The sequence below is a fragment of the Taudactylus pleione genome, unplaced genomic scaffold, assembly GCF_031769625.1.
Source record: "Taudactylus pleione unplaced genomic scaffold, aTauple2 ptg000001l, whole genome shotgun sequence".
In the NCBI taxonomy this organism is placed as follows: domain Eukaryota; kingdom Metazoa; phylum Chordata; class Amphibia; order Anura; family Myobatrachidae; genus Taudactylus; species Taudactylus pleione.
This window is the reverse complement of record NW_028284404.1, coordinates 42,222-64,131: the sequence shown is the minus strand read 5'-3', so window position 1 is coordinate 64,131 and position 21,910 is coordinate 42,222. Positions and strand designations below refer to the sequence as shown.

Below are 21,910 nucleotides of genomic sequence, written 5' to 3'. Positions count from 1 at the left end.
TGCGACTTTATACAAATGCCAATACAGAGACACTCCCTTCTGTACATTTGTGCTCTCTAATGTGCAACGACTGACACTCCGGCTCTCAGCAAGGACTGACACACCCCCTCTCAGCAGGGACTGACACACCCCCTCTCAGCAAGGACTGACACTCCCGCTCTCAGCAAGGATTGACACACCCATTCTCAGCAAGAACTGACACAGCCACTCTCAGCAAGGACAGACACAGCCACTCTCAGCAAGGACAGACACACCCACTCTCAGCAAGGACAGACACACCCACTCTCAGCAAGGACTGACACACCCACTCTCAGCAAGGACAGAAACCCCCCCTCTCAGTAAGGACTGACACACCCATTCTCAGCAAGGACAGACACAGCCACTCTCAGCAAGGACAGACACCTTCTCAGCAAGGACAGACACCCCCCCTCCCAGCAAGGACTGACACAGCCCCTCTCAGCAAGGACTGACACACACTGTCTCAGCAAGGATTGACACACCCACTTTCAGCAAAGACTGAGACAACCCTTCTCAGCAAGGACTGACACACCCACTCTCATCAAGGACTGACACACCCACTCTCAGCAAGGACTGAGACACACCCTCTCGGCAAGGACTGAGACACACCCTCTCGGCAAGGACTGACACACCCCCTCTCGGCAAGGACTGACACACACCGTCTCGGCAAGGACTGACACACCCTCTCTTAGCAAGGACAGACACACCCATTCTCAGCAAGGACAGACACACACCTTCTCAGCAAGGACAGACACACCCCCTCTCAGCAAGGACTGACACACCCCCTCTCAGCAAGGACTGACACACCCCATCTCAGCAAGGACTGACACACCCCCTCTCAGCAAGGACAGACACACCCCCTCTCAACATGGACAGACACACACCTTCTTAGCAAGGACAGACACCCCCCTTCCCAGCAAGGACTGACACACACCCCCTCTCAGCAAGGACTGACACACCCCTTCTCAGCAAGGACTGACACAGTCTCAGCAAGGACTGCCACACCCACTCTCAGCAAGGACTGACACACCCACTCTCAGCAAGGACTGAGACACACCTTCTCGGCAAGGACTGACACACCCCCTCTCAGCAAGGACTGACACACACTGTCTCAGCAAGGACTGACACACCCTCTCTCAGCAAGGACAGACACACCCTCTCTCAGCAAGGACTGATACACACCCTCTCTCAGCAAGGACTGATACACACCCCCTCTCAGCAAGGACTGACACAACCCTTCTCAGCAAGGACTGACACACCCACTCTCATCAAGGACTGACACACCCACTCTCATCAAGGACTGACATACCCACTCTCATTAAGAATTGACACCCCCCAATCAGCAAGGACTGAAACACCCACTCAGCAAGAACTGACACACACCCTATCAGCAAGGACTGACACACCCACTCCCAGCAAGGACTGACACAACCACTCTCAGCAAGGACTGACAGACCCACTCTCATAAAGGACTGGCACACCCACTCTCATAAAGGACTGGCACACCCACTCTCATAAAGGACTGGCACACCCACTCTCATCAAGAATTGACACACCTCCAATCAGCAAGGACTGACACACCCACTCTCAGGAAGGACTGACACACCCACTCTCAGCAAGGACTGACACACTCACTCCCACCAAGGACTGACACACCCACTCTCAGCAAGGACTGACACACCCACTCCCACCAAGGACTGACACACCCACTCCCACCAAGGACTGACACACCCACTCCCACCAAGGACTGACACACCCACTCTCAGCAAGGACTGACACACCCACTCTCAGCAAGGACTGACACACCCACTCCCACCAAGGACTGACACACCCACTCTCAGCAAGGACTGACACACCCACTCCCACCAAGAACTGACACACCCACTCCCAGCAAGGACTGACACATCCACTCTCAGCATCCGTACACACAGTAATACCGATTGCTGCGTCCTTAGATGCCACCATTGGTCGTATCATCTAAACTTGCATCAGCCCTATGGCAGGTGTAGTTTCTCCTTCCACGTATGGCCTCCTGTGTGAGCCCTCAAGCGTCTGTACACGCAACCACTTTCCCAGGCACACCCGTGACAAAGACCATCTCCGCCCAAGAAAGCCAACTACATGTTCAACACACTATCCCTGCGTGTGCCTCAAATGACAACTGTGACTCTGTACGGACACACTCGCTCCACTATATCCGACATCAGCAGTGCGTGCATCTCGTAATCAGGCCCAATGTGACTCATTTGGTGTATTATGTGCCACATATTTCGGCCCTGAGTACCCGCCTCTGTAAGGCTGCTTTTGCCTGTACGTGTCATACCAAATTACTGTCCCACGTGTGTTATGCCATCAATACTACAGAAAGACTTCAGTAACAGCAGAGGGCACAGCAATGATAGCATAAGTCACACTACTATGAGACAGTACAGAGGTAGATAACTCTACTCAGTCACACAACTATAAGGTCACAATACAGTGCAGTAACAGGTAGATGAGTGTACTGAGTCACACTACTATAAGGTCACAATACAGTGCTGTAACAGGTAGATGGGTGTACTGAGTCACACTACTATAAAGGTAACAAAACAGTGCAGTAACATGTAGATGAAAGTACTCATTCACACTACTATAAGGTCACAATACAGTAAAGTAACAGGTAGATGGCTGTAATGAGTCACACTACTATAAGGTCACAAAACAGTGCAGTAACATGTAGATGAAAGTACTCATTCACACTACTATAAGGTCACAATACAGTAAAGTAACAGGTAGATGGCTGTAATGAGTCACACTACTATAAGGTCACAATACAGTAAAGTAACAGGTAGATGGCTGTAATGAGTCACACTACTATAAGGTCACAAAACAGTGCAGTAACAGTTATATGAGTGTACTGAGTCACACTACTATAAGAGCACAATACAGTGCAGTAACATGTAGATGAGTGTACTGAGTCACACTACTATAAGGTCACAAAACAGTGCAGTAACAGTTAGATGAGTGTACTGAGTCACACTACTATAAGAGCACAATACAGTGCAGTAACAGGTAGATGAGTGTACTGAGTCACACTACTATAAGAGCACAATACAGTGCAGTAACATGTAGATAAGTGTACTGAGTCACACTACTATAAGAGCACAATACAGTGCAGTAACAGGTAGATGAGTGTACTGAGTCACCCTACTATAAGGTCACAATACAGTGCAGTAACATGTAGATGAGTGTACTGAGTCACACTACTATAAGAGCACAATAAAGTGCTGTAACATGTAGATGAGTGTACTGAGTCACACTACTATAAGGGCAGAATACAGTGCAGTACCAGGTGGGTGAGTACAGTCAATCACATTACTATAAGATCATAATACAGTGGAGTAACAGGTGGGTGAGTGTACTGAGTCACACTGCTATAAGGGCACAATACTGTGCAGTAAGAGGTAGATGAGTTTAGTGAGTCACACTACTAAAAGGTTACAATACAGTGTAGTAACAGGTTGGTGAGCGGTCACAATACAGTGCAGTAACAGGTAGATGAGTGTACTGAAACACACTACTATAAGGTTACAATACAGTGCAGTAACAGGTAGATGAGTGTACTGAGTCACACTACTATAAGGTCACAAAACAGTGCAGTAACAGTTAGATGAGTGTACTGAGTCACACTACTATAAGAGCACAATACAGTGCAGTAACAGGTAGATGAGTGTACTGAGTCACACTACTATAAGGTCACAATACAGTGCAGTAACAGGTAGATGAGTGTACTGAGTCACACTACTATAAGGGCAGAATACAGTGCAGTACCAGGTGGGTGAGTACAGTCAATCACATTACTATAAGATCATAATACAGTGGAGTAACAGGTGGGTGAGTGTACTGAGTCACACTGCTATAAGGGCACAATACTGTGCAGTAAGAGGTAGATGAGTTTAGTGAGTCACACTACTAAAAGGTTACAATACAGTGTAGTAACAGGTGGGTGAGCGGTCACAATACAGTGCAGTAACAGGTAGATGAGTGTACTGAAACACACTACTATAAGGTTACAATACAGTGCAGTAACATGTAGATGAGTGTACTGAGTCACACTACTATAAGAGCACAATACAGTGCAGTAACAGGTAGATGAGTGTACTGAGTCACACTACTATAAAGGTCACAATACAGTGCAGTAACATGTAGATGAGTGTACTGAGTCACACTACTATAAGGGCAGAATACAGTGCAGTAACAGGTGGGTGAGTACAGTCAATCACATTACTATAAGATCATAATACAGTGGAGTAACAGGTGGGTGAGTGTACTGAGTCACACTGCTATAAGGGCACAATACTGTGCAGTAAGAGGTAGATGAGTTTAGTGAGTCACACTACTAAAAGGTTACAATACAGTGTAGTAACAGGTGGGTGAGCGGTCACAATACAGTGCAGTAACATGTAGGTGAGTACAGTCAGTCAAACTAAAATAAGGGCACAATACAGTGCAGGAATAGGTAGGTGAGTACAGTCAGTCAAGCTACAAAAAGGGCACAATACAGTGTAGTAACAGGTGGGTGAGCGGTCACAATACAGTGCAGTAACAGGTAGATGAGTGGAGTCAGTCACACTACTATAAGGTCACAATACAGTGCAGTAACAGGTAGATGAGTGTATTGAATCACACTACTATAAGGTCACAATACAGTGCAGTAACATGTAGATGAGTGTACTGAGTCACACTACTATAAGGGCAGAATACAGTGCAGTACCAGGTGGGTGAGTACAGTCAATCACATTACTATAAGATCATAATACAGTGGAGTAACAGGTGGGTGAGTGTACTGAGTCACACTGCTATAAGGGCACAATACTGTGCAGTAAGAGGTAGATGAGTTTAGTGAGTCACACTACTAAAAGGTTACATTACAGTGTAGTAACAGGTGGGTGAGCGGTCACAATACAGTGCAGTAACAGGTAGATGAGTGTACTGAAACACACTACTATAAGGTTACAATACAGTGCAGTAACATGTAGATGAGTGTACTGAGTCACACTACTATAAGAGCACAATACAGTGCAGTAACAGGTAGATGAGTGTACTGAGTCACACTACTATAAGGTCACAAAACAGTGCAGTAACAGTTAGATGAGTGTACTGAGTCACACTACTATAAGAGCACAATACAGTGCAGTAACAGGTAGATGAGTGTACTGAGTCACACTACTATAAGGTCACAATACAGTGCAGTAACATGTAGATGAGTGTACTGAGTCACACTACTATAAGGGCAGAATACAGTGCAGTACCAGGTGGGTGAGTACAGTCAATCACATTACTATAAGATCATAATACAGTGGAGTAACAGGTGGGTGAGTGCACTGAGTCACACTGCTATAAGGGCACAATACTGTGCAGTAAGAGGTAGATGAGTTTAGTGAGTCACACTACTAAAAGGTTACAATACAGTGTAGTAACAGGTGGGTGAGCGGTCACAATACAGTGCAGTAACATGTAGGTGAGTACAGTCAGTCAAACTAAAATAAGGGCACAATACAGTGCAGGAATAGGTAGGTGAGTACAGTCAGTCAAGCTACAATAAGGGCACAATACAGTGTAGTAACAGGTGGGTGAGCGGTCACAATACAGTGCAGTAACAGGTAGATGAGTGGAGTCAGTCACACTACTATAAGGTCACAATACAGTGCAGTAACAGGTAGATGAGAGTACTGAGTCACACTACAGTGAGTACACTCATCTACCTGTTACTGCACTGTATTGTGACCTTATAGTAGAGTGACTGAGTAGACACATCTACCTGTTACAGCAGTCACACTACTATACGGCCAGAATACAGTGCAGTAACAGGTAGGTGAGTACAGTCAGTCACATTACTATAAGATCATAATACAGTGGAGTAACAGGTGGGTAAGTGTACTGAGTCACACTACTATACGGCCACAATACAGTGCAGTAAGAGGTAGATGAGTTTAGTGAGTCACACTACTAAAAGGTTACAATACAGTGTAGTAACAGGTGGGTGAGCGGTCACAATACAGTGCATTAACAGGAAGATGAGTACAGTCAGTCAAGCTACAATAAGGGCACAATACAGTGTAGTAACGGGTGAGTGAGCGGTCACAATACAGTGCAGTAACATGTAGGTGAGTACAGTCAGTCACACTACTATAAGGGCACAATACAGTGCAGTCACAGGTAGGTGAGTACAGTCAGTCAAACTACAATAAGGTCACAACATAGTGCAGTAACAGGTAGATGAGAGTACAGAGTCACACTACAGTGAGTATACTCATCTACCTGTTACTGCACTGTATTGTGACCTTATAGTAGTGTGATTCAGTACAATCATAGTGTGACTGAGTACACTCATCTACCTGTTACAGCAGTCACACTACTATACGGCCAGAATACAGTGCAGTAACAGGTAGATGAGTGTACTGAGTCTCACAACTATAAGGGCACCATATAGTGCAGTAACAGGTAGATGAGTGTACTGAGTCACACTACTATAAGGTCACAAAAAAGTGCAGTAACATGCAGATGAGTGTACTCAGTAACACTACTATAAGGTCACAATACAGTGCAGTAACAGGTGGGTGAGCTTTCACAATACATTGCAGCAACAGGTAGGTGAGTACAGTCAGTCAAGCTACAATAAAGCCACAATACCATCTAGTAACAGGTGGGTGAGCGTTCACAATACAGTGCAGTAAAAGGTTGGTGAGTATAGTCAGTAACACTACTATAAGAACACAATACAGTGAGAACACTCATCTACCTGTTACTGCACTGTATTGTGACCTTATAGTAGTGTGACTGCAGTAACAGGTAGATGAGTGTACTGAGTTACATTACTATAAGATCACAATACAGTGCATTAAGGTGGGTAAGTGTACTGAGTCACACTACTATAAGGGCACAATACAGTGCAGTAACAGGTAGATGAGTGTACTGAGTCACACTACTATAAGGTTAAAATACAGTGTAGTAACAGGTGGGTGAGCGGTCACAATACAGTGCATTAACAGGTAGTTGAGTACAGTCAGTAAAGCTATAATAAGGGCACAATACAGTGCAGTAACATGTAGGTGAATAGTCAGTCAGTCAAGTTACAATAAGGGCACAATACAGTGAAGTAACAGGTAGATGAGTGTACTGAGTCACACTACTATAAGGGGACAATACAGGGCGTGATTCAGAGCCGATCGTAAGCGGCCGCTCGTTCGTTCCTACCGATGTTCGCACAACTGCGCATGCGTACGGATTTTAATACGCATGCGCGAACCAGTCAGTGCGGCCGAAAATCGTGTGCTCGCTAAATAGCGAATGCCTGCTATTTTGAGTGACAGAATGAGGCGTTTGTGGGTGGTAACAGGGGAAGGTGCTTGAAAACGGGGAGTGGAGATCCGAACGCACTCGTGCTTAAAAGGTCAAAACGGGCGTTTTAAGGGTGTGCATAATTAACAAAGCAGCGTTATTGACCACGTCACTTGGTTGTTTTATAGTCAGAACTCCTCGCATGATTGTGGTAGGAAAAACCAACCACAAGAATAGCGAGCAGTTCAGACGCCTTTCGATGTACTCGATTAATCTAATAAATAGCGGACATGACGTATGACGTGAGCGGCCAGGGGGCGTTTTTTTCAAAATTACGTTCGCATGTTTTGTTCGCTCGTTCAGACATAGAGGCATGAACAGACCGCAAACAGCGAACGGTTCATTTAAATAGCCAGCCCCTTTTTCTGAACGAGCGAGCGCAAATAGTGTCCGGCTCTGAATCAGGCCCACAGTCCAGTAACAGGTGGGTAAGTTTACTGAGTCACACTACTATAAGGTCACAATAAAGTGCAGTAACAGGTAGATGAGTGTACTGAGTCACACTACTATAAGGTTACAGTACAGTCCAGTAACAGGTAGATGAGTGTACTGAGTCACAGTACTATAAAGTCACAAAACAGTGCAGTAACAGGTGGGTGAGCTTTCACAATACAGTGCATTAACAGGTAGGTGAGTACAGTCAGTCAAGCTACAATAAAGCCACAATACCGTGTAGTAACAGGTGGGTGAGCGTTCACAATACAGTGCAGTAACAGGTAGGTGAGTACAGTCAGTCACACTACTATAAGATCACAATACAGTGCAGTAACAGGTGGGTGAGTGTACTGAGTCACACTACTATACGGCCACAATACAGTGCAGTAACAGGTAGATGAGTGTAGTGAGTCATACTACTAAAAGGTTAAAATACAGTGTAGTAAAAGGTAGATGAGTGTACTAAGTCACACTACTATAAGAGCACAATACAGTGTAGTAACAGGTAGAGTGTACTGAGTCACACTACAATAGTGTCACAATACAGTGCAGTAACATGTAGATGAGTGTACTCAGTCACACTACTATAAGATCACAATACAGTGAGTACACTCATCTACCTGTTACTGCACTGTATTGTGACCTTATAGTAGTGTGACTCCGTACACTCATCTACCTGTTACTGCAGTAACAGGTAGATGAGTGTAGTCAGTCACACTACTATAAGGTCACAATACAGTGCAGTAACAGGTGGGTGAGCTTTCACAATACATTACAGTAACAGGTAGGTGAGTACAGTCAGTCAAGCTACAATAAAGCCACAATACCATGTAGTAACAGGTGGGTGAACGTTCACAATACAGTGCAGTAAAAGGTAGGTGAGTACAGTCAGTAACACTACTATAAGAACACAATACAGTGCAGTAACAGGTGGGTGAGTGTAGTGAGTCACACTACTAAAAGGTTACAATACAGTGTAGTAACAGGTGGGTGAGCGGTCACAATACAGTGCAGGAATAGGTAGGTGAGTACAGTTAGTCAAGTTACAATAAGGGCATAATACAGTGCAGTAACAGGTAGATGGGTACAGTCAGTCACAATACTATAAGATCACAATACAGTGCAGTAACAGGTGGGTGAGCGTCCACAATACAGTGCAGTAACAGGTAGGTGAATACAGTCAGTCAAGCTACAATAAGGGCAAAATACAGGGCAGTAACATGTAGGTGAGAACAGTCAGTCAAGCTACAATAAGCACAATACAGTGCAGTAACGGGTAGGTGAGTACCGTCAGTCAAACTACAATAAGGGCACAGTACAGTGCAGTAACAGGTAGGTGAGTACAGTCAGTCAAGCTACAATAAGGGCACAATACAGTGCAGTAACATGTAGGTGAGTATAGTCAGTCAAGCTACAATAAGCACAATACAGTGCAGTAACCGGTAGGTGAGTACAGTCAGTCAAACTACAATAAGGGCACAATACAGTGCAGTAACAGGTAGATGAGTGTACTGAGTCACACTACTATAAGGTTACAATACAGTGCAGTAACAGGTGGGTGAGTGTACTGAGTCACACTACAATAGGGTCACAATACAGTGCAGTAACAGGTAGATCTCGAGTGTACTGAGTCACACTACAAAAAGGTCACAATACAGTGCAGTAACAGGTGGGTGAGTACAGTCAAACTACAATAAGGGCACAATACAGTGCAGTAACAGGTAGGTGAGTACAGTCACCCAAGCTACAATAAGGGCTCAATACAGTGCAGTAACATGTAGATGAGTGCAGTCAGTCAAGCTACAATAAGGTCACAATACAGTGTAGTAACAGGTGGGTGAGTACAGTCAGTCAAGCTACAATAAGGGCACAATACAATGCAGTAACAGGTAGGTGAGTACAGTCAGTCACACTACTATAAGATCACAATACAGTGCAGTAACAGGTGGGTGAGCGTTCACAATACAGTGCAGTAACAGGTAGGTGAGTACAGTCAGTCACACTACTATAAGATCACAATACAGTGCAGTAACAGGTGGGTGAGTGTACTGAGTCACACTACTATACGGCCACAATACAGTGCAGTAACAGGTAGATGAGTGTAGTGAGTCACACTACTAAAAGGTTACAATACAGTGTAGTAAAAGGTAGATGAGTGTACTAAGTCACACTTCTATAAGAGCACAATACAGTGTAGTAACAGGTAGAGTGTACTGAGTCACACTACTATACGGCCACAATACAGTGCAGTAACAGGTAGATGAGTGTAGTGAGTCACACTACTAAAAGGTTACAAAACAGTCCAGTAACAGGTAGATGAGTGTACTGAGTCACACTACAATAGAGTCACAATACAGTGCAGTAACATGTAGATGAGTGTACTCAGTCACACTACTATAAGATCACAATACAGTGAGTACACTCATCTACCTGTTACTGCACTGTAATGTGATCTTATAGTAGTGTGACTCCGTACACTCATCTACCTGTTACTGCAGTAACAGGTAGATGAGTGTAGTCAGTCACACTACTATAAGGTCACAATAAAGTGCAGTAACAGGTAGATGTGTCTACTCAGTCACACTACTATAAAGTCACAATACAGTGCAGTAACATGTAGATGAGTGTACTCAGTCACACTACTATAAGATCACAATACAGTGAGTACACTCATCTACCTGTTACTGCACTGTAATGTGATCTTATAGTAGTGTGACTCCGTACACTCATCTACCTGTTACTGCAGTAACAGGTAGATGAGTGTAGTCAGTCACAATACTATAAGGTCACAATAAAGTGCAGTAACAGGTAGATGTGTCTACTCAGTCACACTACTATAAGGTCACAATACAGTGCAGTAACAGGTGGGTGTACGTTCACAATACAGTGCAGTAAAAGGTAGGTGAGTACAGTCAGTAACACTACTATAAGAACACAATACAGTGCAGTAACAGGTGGGTGAGTGTACTGAGTTACACTAATATACGGCCACAATACAGTGCAGCAACAGGTAGATGAGTGTAGTGAGTCACACTACTAAAAGGTTACAATACAGTGTAGTAACAGGTGGGTGAGCGGTCACAATACAGTGCATTAACAGGTAGTTGAGTACAGTCAGTCAAACTAAAATAAGGGCACAATACAGTGCAGGAATAGGTAGGTGAGTACAGTTAGTCAAGTTACAATAAGGGCATAATACAGTGCAGTAACAGGTAGATGGGTACAGTCAGTCACAATACTATAAGATCACAATACAGTGCAGTAACAGGTGGGTGAGCGTCCACAATACAGTGCAGTAACAGGTAGGTGAATACAGTCAGTCAAGCTACAATAAGGGCAAAATACAGGGCAGTAACATGTAGGTGAGTACAGTCAGTCAAGCTACAATAAGCACAATACAGTGCAGTAACGGGTAGGTGAGTATCGGCAGTCAAACTACAATAAGGGCACAGTACAGTGCAGTAACAGGTAGGTGAGTACAGTCAGTCAAGCTACAATAAGGGCACAATACAGTGCAGTAACATGTAGGTGAGTATAGTCAGTCAAGCTACAATAAGCACAATACAGTGCAGTAACCGGTAGGTGAGTACAGTCAGTCAAACTACAATAAGGGCACAATACAGTGCAGTAACAGGTAGATGAGTGTACTGAGTCACACTACTATAAGGTTACAATACAGTGCAGTAACAGGTGGGTGAGTGTACTGAGTCACACTACAATAGGGTCACAATACAGTGCAGTAACAGGTAGATCTCGAGTGTACTGAGTCACACTACAAAAAGGTCACAATACAGTGCAGTAACAGGTGGGTGAGTACAGTCAAACTACAATAAGGGCACAATACAGTGCAGTAACAGGTAGGTGAGTACAGTCACCCAAGCTACAATAAGGGCTCAATACAGTGCAGTAACATGTAGATGAGTGCAGTCAGTCAAGCTACAATAAGGTCACAATACAGTGTAGTAACAGGTGGGTGAGTACAGTCAGTCAAGCTACAATAAGGGCACAATACAATGCAGTAACAGGTAGGTGAGTACAGTCACTCAAGCTACAATAAGGGCACAATACAATGCAGTAACAGGTAGGTGAGTACAGTCAGTCAAGCTACAATAAGGGCACAATACAATGCAGTAAAAGGTGGGTGAGCGTTCACAATATGGTGCAGTAACAGGTAGATGAGTGTAGTGAGTCACACTACTAAAAGGTTACAATACAGTGTAGTAAAAGGTAGATGAGTGTACTAAGTCACACTACTATAAGAGCACAATACAGTGTAGTAACAGGTAGATGAGTGTACTGAGTAACACTACTATACGGCCACAATACAGTGCAGTAACAGGTAGATGAGTGTAGTGAGTCACACTACTAAAAGGTTACAATACAGTGCAGTAACAGGTAGATGAGTGTACTGAGTCACACTACAATAGTGTCACAATACAGTGCAGTAACATGTGGATGAGTGTACTCAGTCACACTACTATAAGATCACAATACAGTGAGTACACTCATCTACCTGTTACTGCACTGTAATGTGATCTTATAGTAGTGTGACTCCGTACACTCATCTACCTGTTGCTGCACTTTATTGTGACCTTATAGTAGTGTGACTGCAGTAACAGGTAGATGAGTGTAGTCAGTCACACTACTATAAGGTCACAATAAAGTGCAGTAACAGGTAGATGTGTCTACTCAGTCACACTACTATAAAGTCACAATACAGTGCAGTAACAGGTAGATGAGTGTACTCAGTCACACTACTATAAGATCACAATACAGTGAGTACACTCATCTACCTGTTACTGCACTGTAATGTGATCTTATAGTAGTGTGACTCCGTACACTCATCTACCTGTTACTGCAGTAACAGGTAGATGAGTGTAGTCAGTCACACTACTATAAGGTCACAATACAGTGCAGTAACAGGTGGGTGAGCGTTCACAATACAGTGCAGTAACAGGTAGGTGAGTACAGTCAGTCACACTACTATAAGATCACAATACAGTGCAGTAACAGGTGGGTGAGTGTACTGAGTCACACTACTATACGGCCACAATACAGTGCAGTAACAGGTAGATGAGTGTAGTGAGTCACACTACTAAAAGGTTACAATACAGTGTAGTAAAAGGTAGATGAGTGTACTAAGTCACACTACTATAAGAGCACAATACAGTGTAGTAACAGGTAGATGAGTGTACTGAGTCACACTACAATAGTGTCACAATACAGTGCAGTAACATGTAGATGAGTGTACTCAGTCACACTACTATAAGATCACAATACAGTGAGTACACTCATCTACCTGTTACTGCACTGTAATGTGATCTTATAGTAGTGTGACTCCGTACACTCATCTACCTGTTACTGCAGTAACAGGTAGATGAGTGTAGTCAGTCACACGACTATAAGGTCACAATACAGTGCAGTAACAGGTGGGTAAGTTTACCGAGTCTCACTACTATAAGGTCACAATAAAGTGCAGTAACAGGTAGATGATTGTACTGAATCACACTACTATAAGGTCACAATACAGTGCAGTAACAGGTGGGTGAGCTTTCACAATACATTACAGTAACAGGTAGGTGAGTACAGTCAGTCAAGCTACAATAAAGCCACAATACCATGTAGTAACAGGTGGGTGAACGTTCACAATACAGTGCAGTAAAAGGTAGGTGAGTACAGTCAGTAACACTACTATAAGAACACAATACAGTGCAGTAACAGGTGGGTGAGTGTACTGAGTCACACTAATATACGGCCACAATACAGTGCAGCAACAGGTAGATGAGTGTAGTGAGTCACACTACTAAAAGGTTACTTACAATACAGTGTAGTAACAGGTGGGTGAGCGGTCACAATACAGTGCATTAACAGGTAGTTGAGTACAGTCAGTCAAACTAAAATAAGGGCACAATACAGTGCAGGAATAGGTAGGTGAGTACAGTCAGTCACAATACTATAAGATCACAATACAGTGCAGTAACAGGTGGGTGAGCGTCCACAATACAGTGCAGTAACAGGTAGGTGAATACAGTCAGTCAAGCTACAATAAGGGCAAAATACAGGGCAGTAACATGTAGGTGAGTACAGTCAGTCAAGCTACAATAAGCACATTACAGTGCAGTAACGGGTAGGTGAGTACCGTCAGTCAAACTACAATAAGGGCACAGTACAGTGCAGTAACAGGTAGGTGAGTACAGTCAGTCAAACTAAAATAATGGCACAATACAGTGCAGGAATAGGTAGGTGAGTACAGTTAGTCAAGTTACAATAAGGGCATAATACAGTGCAGTAACAGGTAGATGAGTACAGTCAGTCACAATACTATAAGATCACAATACAGTGCAGTAACAGGTGGGTGAGCGTCCACAATACAGTGCAGTAACAGGTAGGTGAATACAGTCAGTCAAGCTACAATAAGGGCAAAATACAGGGCAGTAACATGTAGGTGAGTACAGTCAGTCAAGCTACAATAAGCACATTACAGTGCAGTAACGGGTAGGTGAGTACCGTCAGTCAAACTACAATAAGGGCACAGTACAGTGCAGTAACAGGTAGGTGAGTACAGTCAGTCAAGCTACAAAAAGGGCACAATACAGTGCAGTAACATGTAGGTGAGTACAGTCAGTCAAGCTACAATAAGCACAATACAGTGCAGTAACCGGTAGGTGAGTACAGTCAGTCAAACTACAATAAGGGCACAATACAGTGCAGTAACAGGTAGATGAGTGTACTGAGTCACACTACTATAAGGTTACAATACAGTGCAGTAACAGGTTGGTGAGTGTACTGAGTCACACTACAATAGGGTCACAATACAGTGCAGTAACAGGTAGATCTCGAGTGTACTGAGTCACACTACAAAAAGGTCACAATACAGTGCAGTAACAGGTGGGTGAGTACAGTCAAACTACAATAAGGGCACAATACAGTGCAGTAACAGGAAGGTGAGTACAGTCAGTCAAGCTACAATAAGGGCTCAATACAGTGCAGTAACATGTAGATGAGTGCAGTCAGTCAAGCTACAATAAGGTCACAATACAGTGTAGTAACAGGTGGGTGAGTATAGTCACTCAAGCTACAATAAGGGCACAATACAATGCAGTAACAGGTAGGTGAGTACAGTCAGTCAAGCTACAATAAGGGCACAATACATTGCAGTAAAAGGTGGGTGAGCGTTCACAATATGGTGCAGTAACAGGTGGGTGAGTGTACTGAGTCACACTACAATAAGGTCACAATACAGTGCAGTAGCAGGTAGATGAGTGTACTGAGTCACACTACAATAAGGTCACAATATGGTGCAGTAACAGGTGGGTTAGTGTACTGAGTCACACTACAATAGGGTCACAATACAGTGCAGTAACAGGTGGGTGAGTGTACTGCGTCTCACTACAATAAGGTCACAATACAGTGCAGTACCAGGTGGTTGAGTTTACTGAGTCAACCTACAATAGGGTCACAAAACAGTGTAGCAACAGGTAGATGAGTGTACTGAGTCACACTACTATAAGGTCACAATACAGTGCAGTAACAGGTAGATGAGTGTACTGAGTCACACTACTATAAGGTCACAATACAGTGCAGTAAGGTGGGTGAGTGTACTGAGTCACACTACTATAAGGTCACAATACAGTGCAGTAACAGGTAGATGAGTGTACTCAGTCACACAACTATAAAGGTCACAATACAGGTTAGTAACAGGTAGATGAGTGTATTGAATCACACTACTATAAGGTTACAATCCAGTGCAGTAACTGGTAGATGAGTGTACTGAGTCACACTACTATAAGGTTACAATACAGTGCAGTACCAGGTGGGTGAGTGTTCACTATAGAGTGCAGTAATAGGTAAGTGAGCACAGTCAGATACACTACAAGTAAGTAACAACACAGTATAGTAACTGGTACATATGTGTACAAAATGACACTACAATAGGTCATAGTAGAGTGCAATAACATGTAGGTGCACAGTCAGACACACTACAAGAAAGTAACTTTAGAATGCAGTAACCGGTAAGTGAGTGCTCACAATAGAGTGCAGTGACAGATAGGTGAGCGGTCACAATAGAGTGCAGTCAGACACGCTACAAGAAAGTAACTTTAGAATGCAGTAACTGGTAACTGAGTGCTCACAATAAAGTGCAGTAACAGGTAGGTGAGCGGTCACAATAGATTGCAATAACAGGTAGGTGAGCAGACACACTACAAGAAAGTAACATTAGAATGCAGTTACTGGCAAGTGAGTGGTCACAATAGAGTGCAGTAGCAGGTAAGTGAGTGCTCAAATAGAGTGCAGTAACAGGTAGGTGAGCGGTCACACTACAAGAAAGTAACATTAGAATGCAATTACTGGTGGTAAGTGAGTGGTCACAATAGAGTGCAGTAACCGGTAAGTGAGTGCTCACAATAGAGTGCAGTATAAGGCAGGAGAGTCAGCCAATCACAGAGCAGACACTTACGACAACGGCTGGGCTTGTCCATATCTGTCCAGGTCCCGTCCCGCTGGCATTTTCTCACTTTTGGGCCAGAAATCTCCCTCTCTCCTCGGCAAACAAATTCGATCTCATAATCCACAGGGAGCGTCTCGACTGCCTTCACCTGAGAGAGCGTCAGACCTCGGTAACGTATTCCCCCGTCTCGAGGAGGGTGTATGATCCGGCATCCTGCAATGAAAGGGGAGAGAGAACGGGTTACCTGCCAGAAGAAAGTACAAATGGCCAGAACTCGGTCCCAGTGCGCTGTACTCATTCCAGCCTCTACTTTCTATATTGTGTCCTGGCACAGTCCTCCACCAGTGTATCTGGCCAGACTTACTAACTGCCCCTCATTTCTACAGACAGTCCCAGTTTTTAAAGATTTTACCTCCTGGAAATGCCCCTATTTTTCAATATTGATCAACTATATTGTGTAATAGATGCTATTCCCACTATCTGTTCACATACCAATTTATAGGCTAAAAAACCCACCCCCATTCCACCCTTACATGCCCACTTTCCAACCTAACACACCCACTTTTAAGAGTATGCTCCACCCACTTCCAGGCAAACTCCCCTTACCCCTCTCCTACCCCTTATGAGATCCCCAAATTGAGAGTTGGGAGGAATGTGCACTTATCGTATTGGCCTATACAGTAAACTCAGTGAACCTGATGGAGATTTTAGCACCTGAACAATCACAGGGACGGAACCGCGTCTGACGTGAGGAAATGCTCTGGGTCAGCAGCAAAGTCTTTCTGGAAATTATTTTAAAATGTTTCCAACTAAACTTAGCTAAAGAGATCACTATAAATATCCAGGTGAATACAACCAATCAGTTCCATAGGTACTACTGACACTAAGGTGTCTATTTACTGAGCAGTGTTAGGAGACAGAGGGCCTGATTCAGAGCCGGACGCTCTGACAAGAGCGCTCGCTCTGAATCAGGGCCCTCCTACCTAATATTGGCGCAGCCTCCTGGCCGCTCGCATAGCTGTGGGTAACCACCCACAGCTTATGCGAGCGGCCAAAAAGATGGTCGCGATGGTCAAGATCATCGCGACCATCGGGCTTGCAACGAGACCCTGCGGTAGGGTCTCGCTGCCGCAAGCCCAGGAGTGCTTTTGGCTCTATCATAGCCAAAAGCACTCCCACTGACATCACTAGTGATGTCAGTGGGGCCGGCCCCAGACGGTAGGCGTACCCATGGGAACGCCTCCGCCTGGGCAGCAACGCCCCCGGCACGCCCACCAAAGGGGGCATGCTGTCACTCTCCGTCGACAGCACGCCCCCTTTGGTGCGAGACCCATAGCGACGGCGAATCGCGACAGAGATCAGGTTGGTGATGATGCACACCATTGTGCCCCCTATCCCTGCTGGGAGCAGAGGAATAAGAAAGTAGGCGAGTGTGCCCAAACCCAGTGCTGATTACGTACTCAGAGCTGTACACACAGGTGTGTCCTCACCCGTCTTTTCTGCGGTTGTGCCAAAGTGCTTTGTCCTGTGAGACTCTGCTAACGTCGTGCATCATTTTGGCGTCTTTTTGTGCCGAAAATGCATCTAAGTCGCAATGTGATGCGACTAGGCCGCACCAGGAGACTGTGCTGATCAATCTGATATGTGACCCTTGTATATCTGTGTGTGACTGAGGGGCCTATTCATTAACACATAAAATTCTCTTCCACCTTATTTATGTTGGTGCAAATTATACTGTACATCTCCGTATAACACCAGTCAAGATCTGTGTAAATCAAAATGGGATGTATCTCAGAGGCGTGATACGCCTCCATATGTGATACGCCTCCATATGTGATAAGCCTCCATATGTGATACGCCTCCATCTGTGATACGCCTCCATATGTGATACGCCTCCATATGTGATACGCCTCCATATGTGATACGCCTCCATATGTGATACGCCTCCATATGTGATAAGCCTCCATATGTGATAAGCCTCCATATGTTCAGTAAGGCAGCCAAACCGCCACTCCAAGCACAAGGTGTAAGATATAATCTTCATATCCACATCACATCCTTATTTAGAGTGCATTAATTTTCACCAAGACGCATCTTTAGGCCAATGCAGCTGCATCTATATGCGACTGCCACTCTATATCAGGATGGCCTGCACAGGAAGTCTGTCCAACGCTACTTCTATCATCAGTAATAAACAATGAACTGAATCAATTGGATCATAAAAATACAATTAATTGCAGAGTTTATTTGGTAAAAATCCTCGATGGTTTCCGGACGCTCTGACTGCAATCACAGACAACTGATCTTTATAGCGGTCACAGAGTAATTCTGCCCATATGCAGGTAGTATTAATAATTAATAGGCAGCGCATGAAAAGTTCAGTCATGCAGTGCGCCAAAGATGTAGTGTGTAGTCTACCATGCCCAATCCCTCGTGCCAGGCACAATTAGACATAGGAAAGTATTTCTAGCAACACCACAGAAGGAATCAGAGTAGGTTACAAGCACTGGGAGACATGTGCACTATCCTATGCAGAATGGTCTCTATAATCTACATGAGAACATATTATTATTAGCTTTTATTTTATGGTGCCACAAGGGTTCCGCAGCACCATACAAATGAGCAAAACAAGAAAACAGTGACTTATAGTACAACACAATGTGAGACAAGGGCAGGGTGTATAGACATTGCTGTATCCATGATCATAACACTCAAATAGGAGGGCGGCAACATCCAAGGGTTAGGTGTCATTGTACGGAGGATGTGACAGTATGAGTAAGGGAAGGAGAATCACATGAGGGTAGAGGGCCCTGCTCAGGAAAGCCTACATTCTAAAGGGGAGGGGCAGACAGACAGGGGTGTCACACATGGGGTAGACAGTGAGGAAGGAGCAGCGGGTTAGGATGAGAGCTGGAAGGCTTTGATGAAGTAGTGGGTCTTGAGAGCCTGTTTGAAGTTTAGTAGAGAGGTGGAGAGTCTGATAGGGAGCGGGAGATAATTCCAGAAGTAGGGAGCAGCACGGGTAAAATCTTGGGTGTAGGAGTGGGAGGAAGTAATCGGCATGCGAGGAGAGACGTGGGCGGGTAGTAGTGTGGATGTGAGGTTTGAAGGAGAGGAAGGAGACAAGGATAACTCCAAGACAGCAGACTCAGCTAGAGGTGATAGTTGTGCTGTCAATGCTGTCAATAGATAATGAGAGTGTAAGGTTATGAGGGAGGGAGGGAAGACGATCAGCCCAGTCTTAGACATGTTAACGTTAAGAAAGCGCTGGGACATCTGGGAAGCGATAGCAGAGAAACAGATATGCGGAGTGAGGAGAGAGGGAGAGAGTCAAGGGAGGAAAGTTAGATCTGAGTTTTATCAGCATAAAGACGATATTGGAGGCCAAAAGAGCTGATGAGCTCACCTAGAGAGGACGTATAGAGGGAGAATAGGAGAGGCCCCAGAACAGAACCTAGGTGGACATCTACTGAGAGGAAGAGGGAGGGGTGGTGTGGGAGTAGAGTCATGAAAGGAGATGGAGAAAGAGCGGTCAGAGAGATAAGAGGACAGCCAGGAGAGGGCAATGTCACATAGACCAACGGGGTGAAGGATTTGTAGGAGAGGGTGGTCCTCAGTGTCAAACGCAGCAGACAGGTTGATAAGAATGAGCAGAGAGTAGCCCCTGGATGTGGCAGCATGGAGGTCATTGCTGACTTTTCTGAGGGCAGTTTCAGTAGTGTGGAGAGAGCGGAAGTGGAAAGGGATTGGAAAGGGTCGCCTGTAAGGTGGTTGTAGACAATCCGCTCCAGGAGTCAGGAGGCAAAGGGGAGGAGAGAGATGTGGCGGTAGTTAGAGAGAGTGTTAGGATCAGGGGTGGGTTACCAAGTAATGGTGGTTGCAAAAGCTTCCTACTTCCAAGTTGGCACAGACATTGGCACTGCCCGGACAGGGGCAAATGTTCTTCTTGAATAAATGTGATACAGTTTTAGATATTTAAATTTTTACATCTTATTGGTTCTAGGAGTAAGCCTGATGAAGAGATTAATGTATGTCTGACACCGCTATCATATTACCGCCACTTCTACAGCCACCGCTATCATATCCCAGCCCGTCTCCAGACACCACTATCATATCCCAGCCCGTCTCCTGACACCGCTATCAGATCCCAGCCCGTCTCCTGACACCACCATCATATCGCAGCCCCTCTGCTGACACCACTATCACATCCCAGCCCGTCTCCTGACACCACTATCACATCACAGCCCATCTCCTGACACCACCATCATATCCCAGCCCGTCTCCTGACACCACTATCACATCACAGCCCGTCTCCTGACACCACTATCATATCCCAGCCCATCTCCAGACACCACTATCATATCCCAGCCCGTCTCATGACACCACTATCATATCCCAGCCCGTCTCCTGACACCGCTATCATATCCCAGCCCATCTCCTGACACCACCATCACATCCCAGCCCATCTCCTGACACCACTATCACATCCCAGCCCATCTCCTGACACCGCTATCACATCCCAGCCCATCTCCTGACACCACTATCATATCTCAGCCCATCTCCTGACACCAGTATCATATCCCAGCCCATCTCCTGACACCAGTATCATATCCCAGCCCATCTCCTGACACCACTATCATATCCCAGCCCGTCTCCTGACACCAGTATCATATCCCAGCCCATCTCCTGACACCAGTATCATATCCCAGCCCGTCTCCTGACACCACTATCATATCCCAGCCCGTCTCCTGACACCCCATCTCCTGACACCACTATCATATCCCAGCCCATCTCCTGACACCACTATCATATCCCAGCCCGTCTCCTGACACCACTATCACATCCCAGCCCATCTCCTGACACCACTATCACATCCCAGCCCATCTCCTGACACCACTATCACATCCCAGCCCGTCTCCTGACACCTCTATCATATCCCAGCCCGTCTCCTGACACCGCTATCATATCCCAGCCCGTCTCCTGACACCGCTATCATATCCCAGCCCGTCTCCTGACACCGCTATCATATCCCAACCCGTCTCCTGACACCGCTATCATATCCCAGCCCGTCTCCTGACACCGCTATCATATCCCAGCCCATCTCCTGACACCACCATCATATCCCAGCCAGTCTCCTGACACCACTATCATATCCCAGCCCATCTCCTGACACCAATATCACATCCCAGCCCATCTCCTGACACCGCTATCACATCCCAGCCCGTCTCCTGACACCACTATCACATCCCAGCCCGTCTCCTGACACCACTATCATATCCCAGCCCATCTCCTGACACCACTCTCACATCCCAGCCCGTCTGCTGACACCACTATCATATCCCAGCCCCTGTCCTGACACCACTATCATATCCCAGCCCATCTCCTGACACCACTATCATATCTCAGCCCATCTCCTGACACCACTATCACATCCCAGCCCATCTCCTGACACCTGACACCACTATCACATCCCAGCCCGTCTCCTGACACCACTATCACATCCCAGCCCCTGTCCTGACACCACTATCATATCCCAGCCCATCTCCTGACACCGCCATCATATCCCAGCCCATCTCCTGACACCACTATCACATCCCAGCCCGTCTCCTGACACCCCTATCATATCTC

At 45.4% G+C, this 21,910-nt stretch overlaps 1 protein-coding gene across 3 annotated transcripts in view; it reads right to left on the bottom strand.

Annotated features, from left to right (window-relative positions):
* GABBR1 (gamma-aminobutyric acid type B receptor subunit 1) overlaps nucleotides 1-21,910 on the bottom strand; it is a 136,523-nt gene that overhangs the window by 89,116 nt on the left and 25,497 nt on the right. For all 3 annotated transcript variants that reach the window (XM_088467161.1, XM_088467417.1, XM_088467663.1), the window contains exon 3: nucleotides 16,292-16,495. In XM_088467161.1, the coding sequence (XP_088323287.1) occupies nucleotides 16,292-16,495 (204 nt within the window). The remainder of the gene's footprint in view (nucleotides 1-16,291; nucleotides 16,496-21,910) is intronic.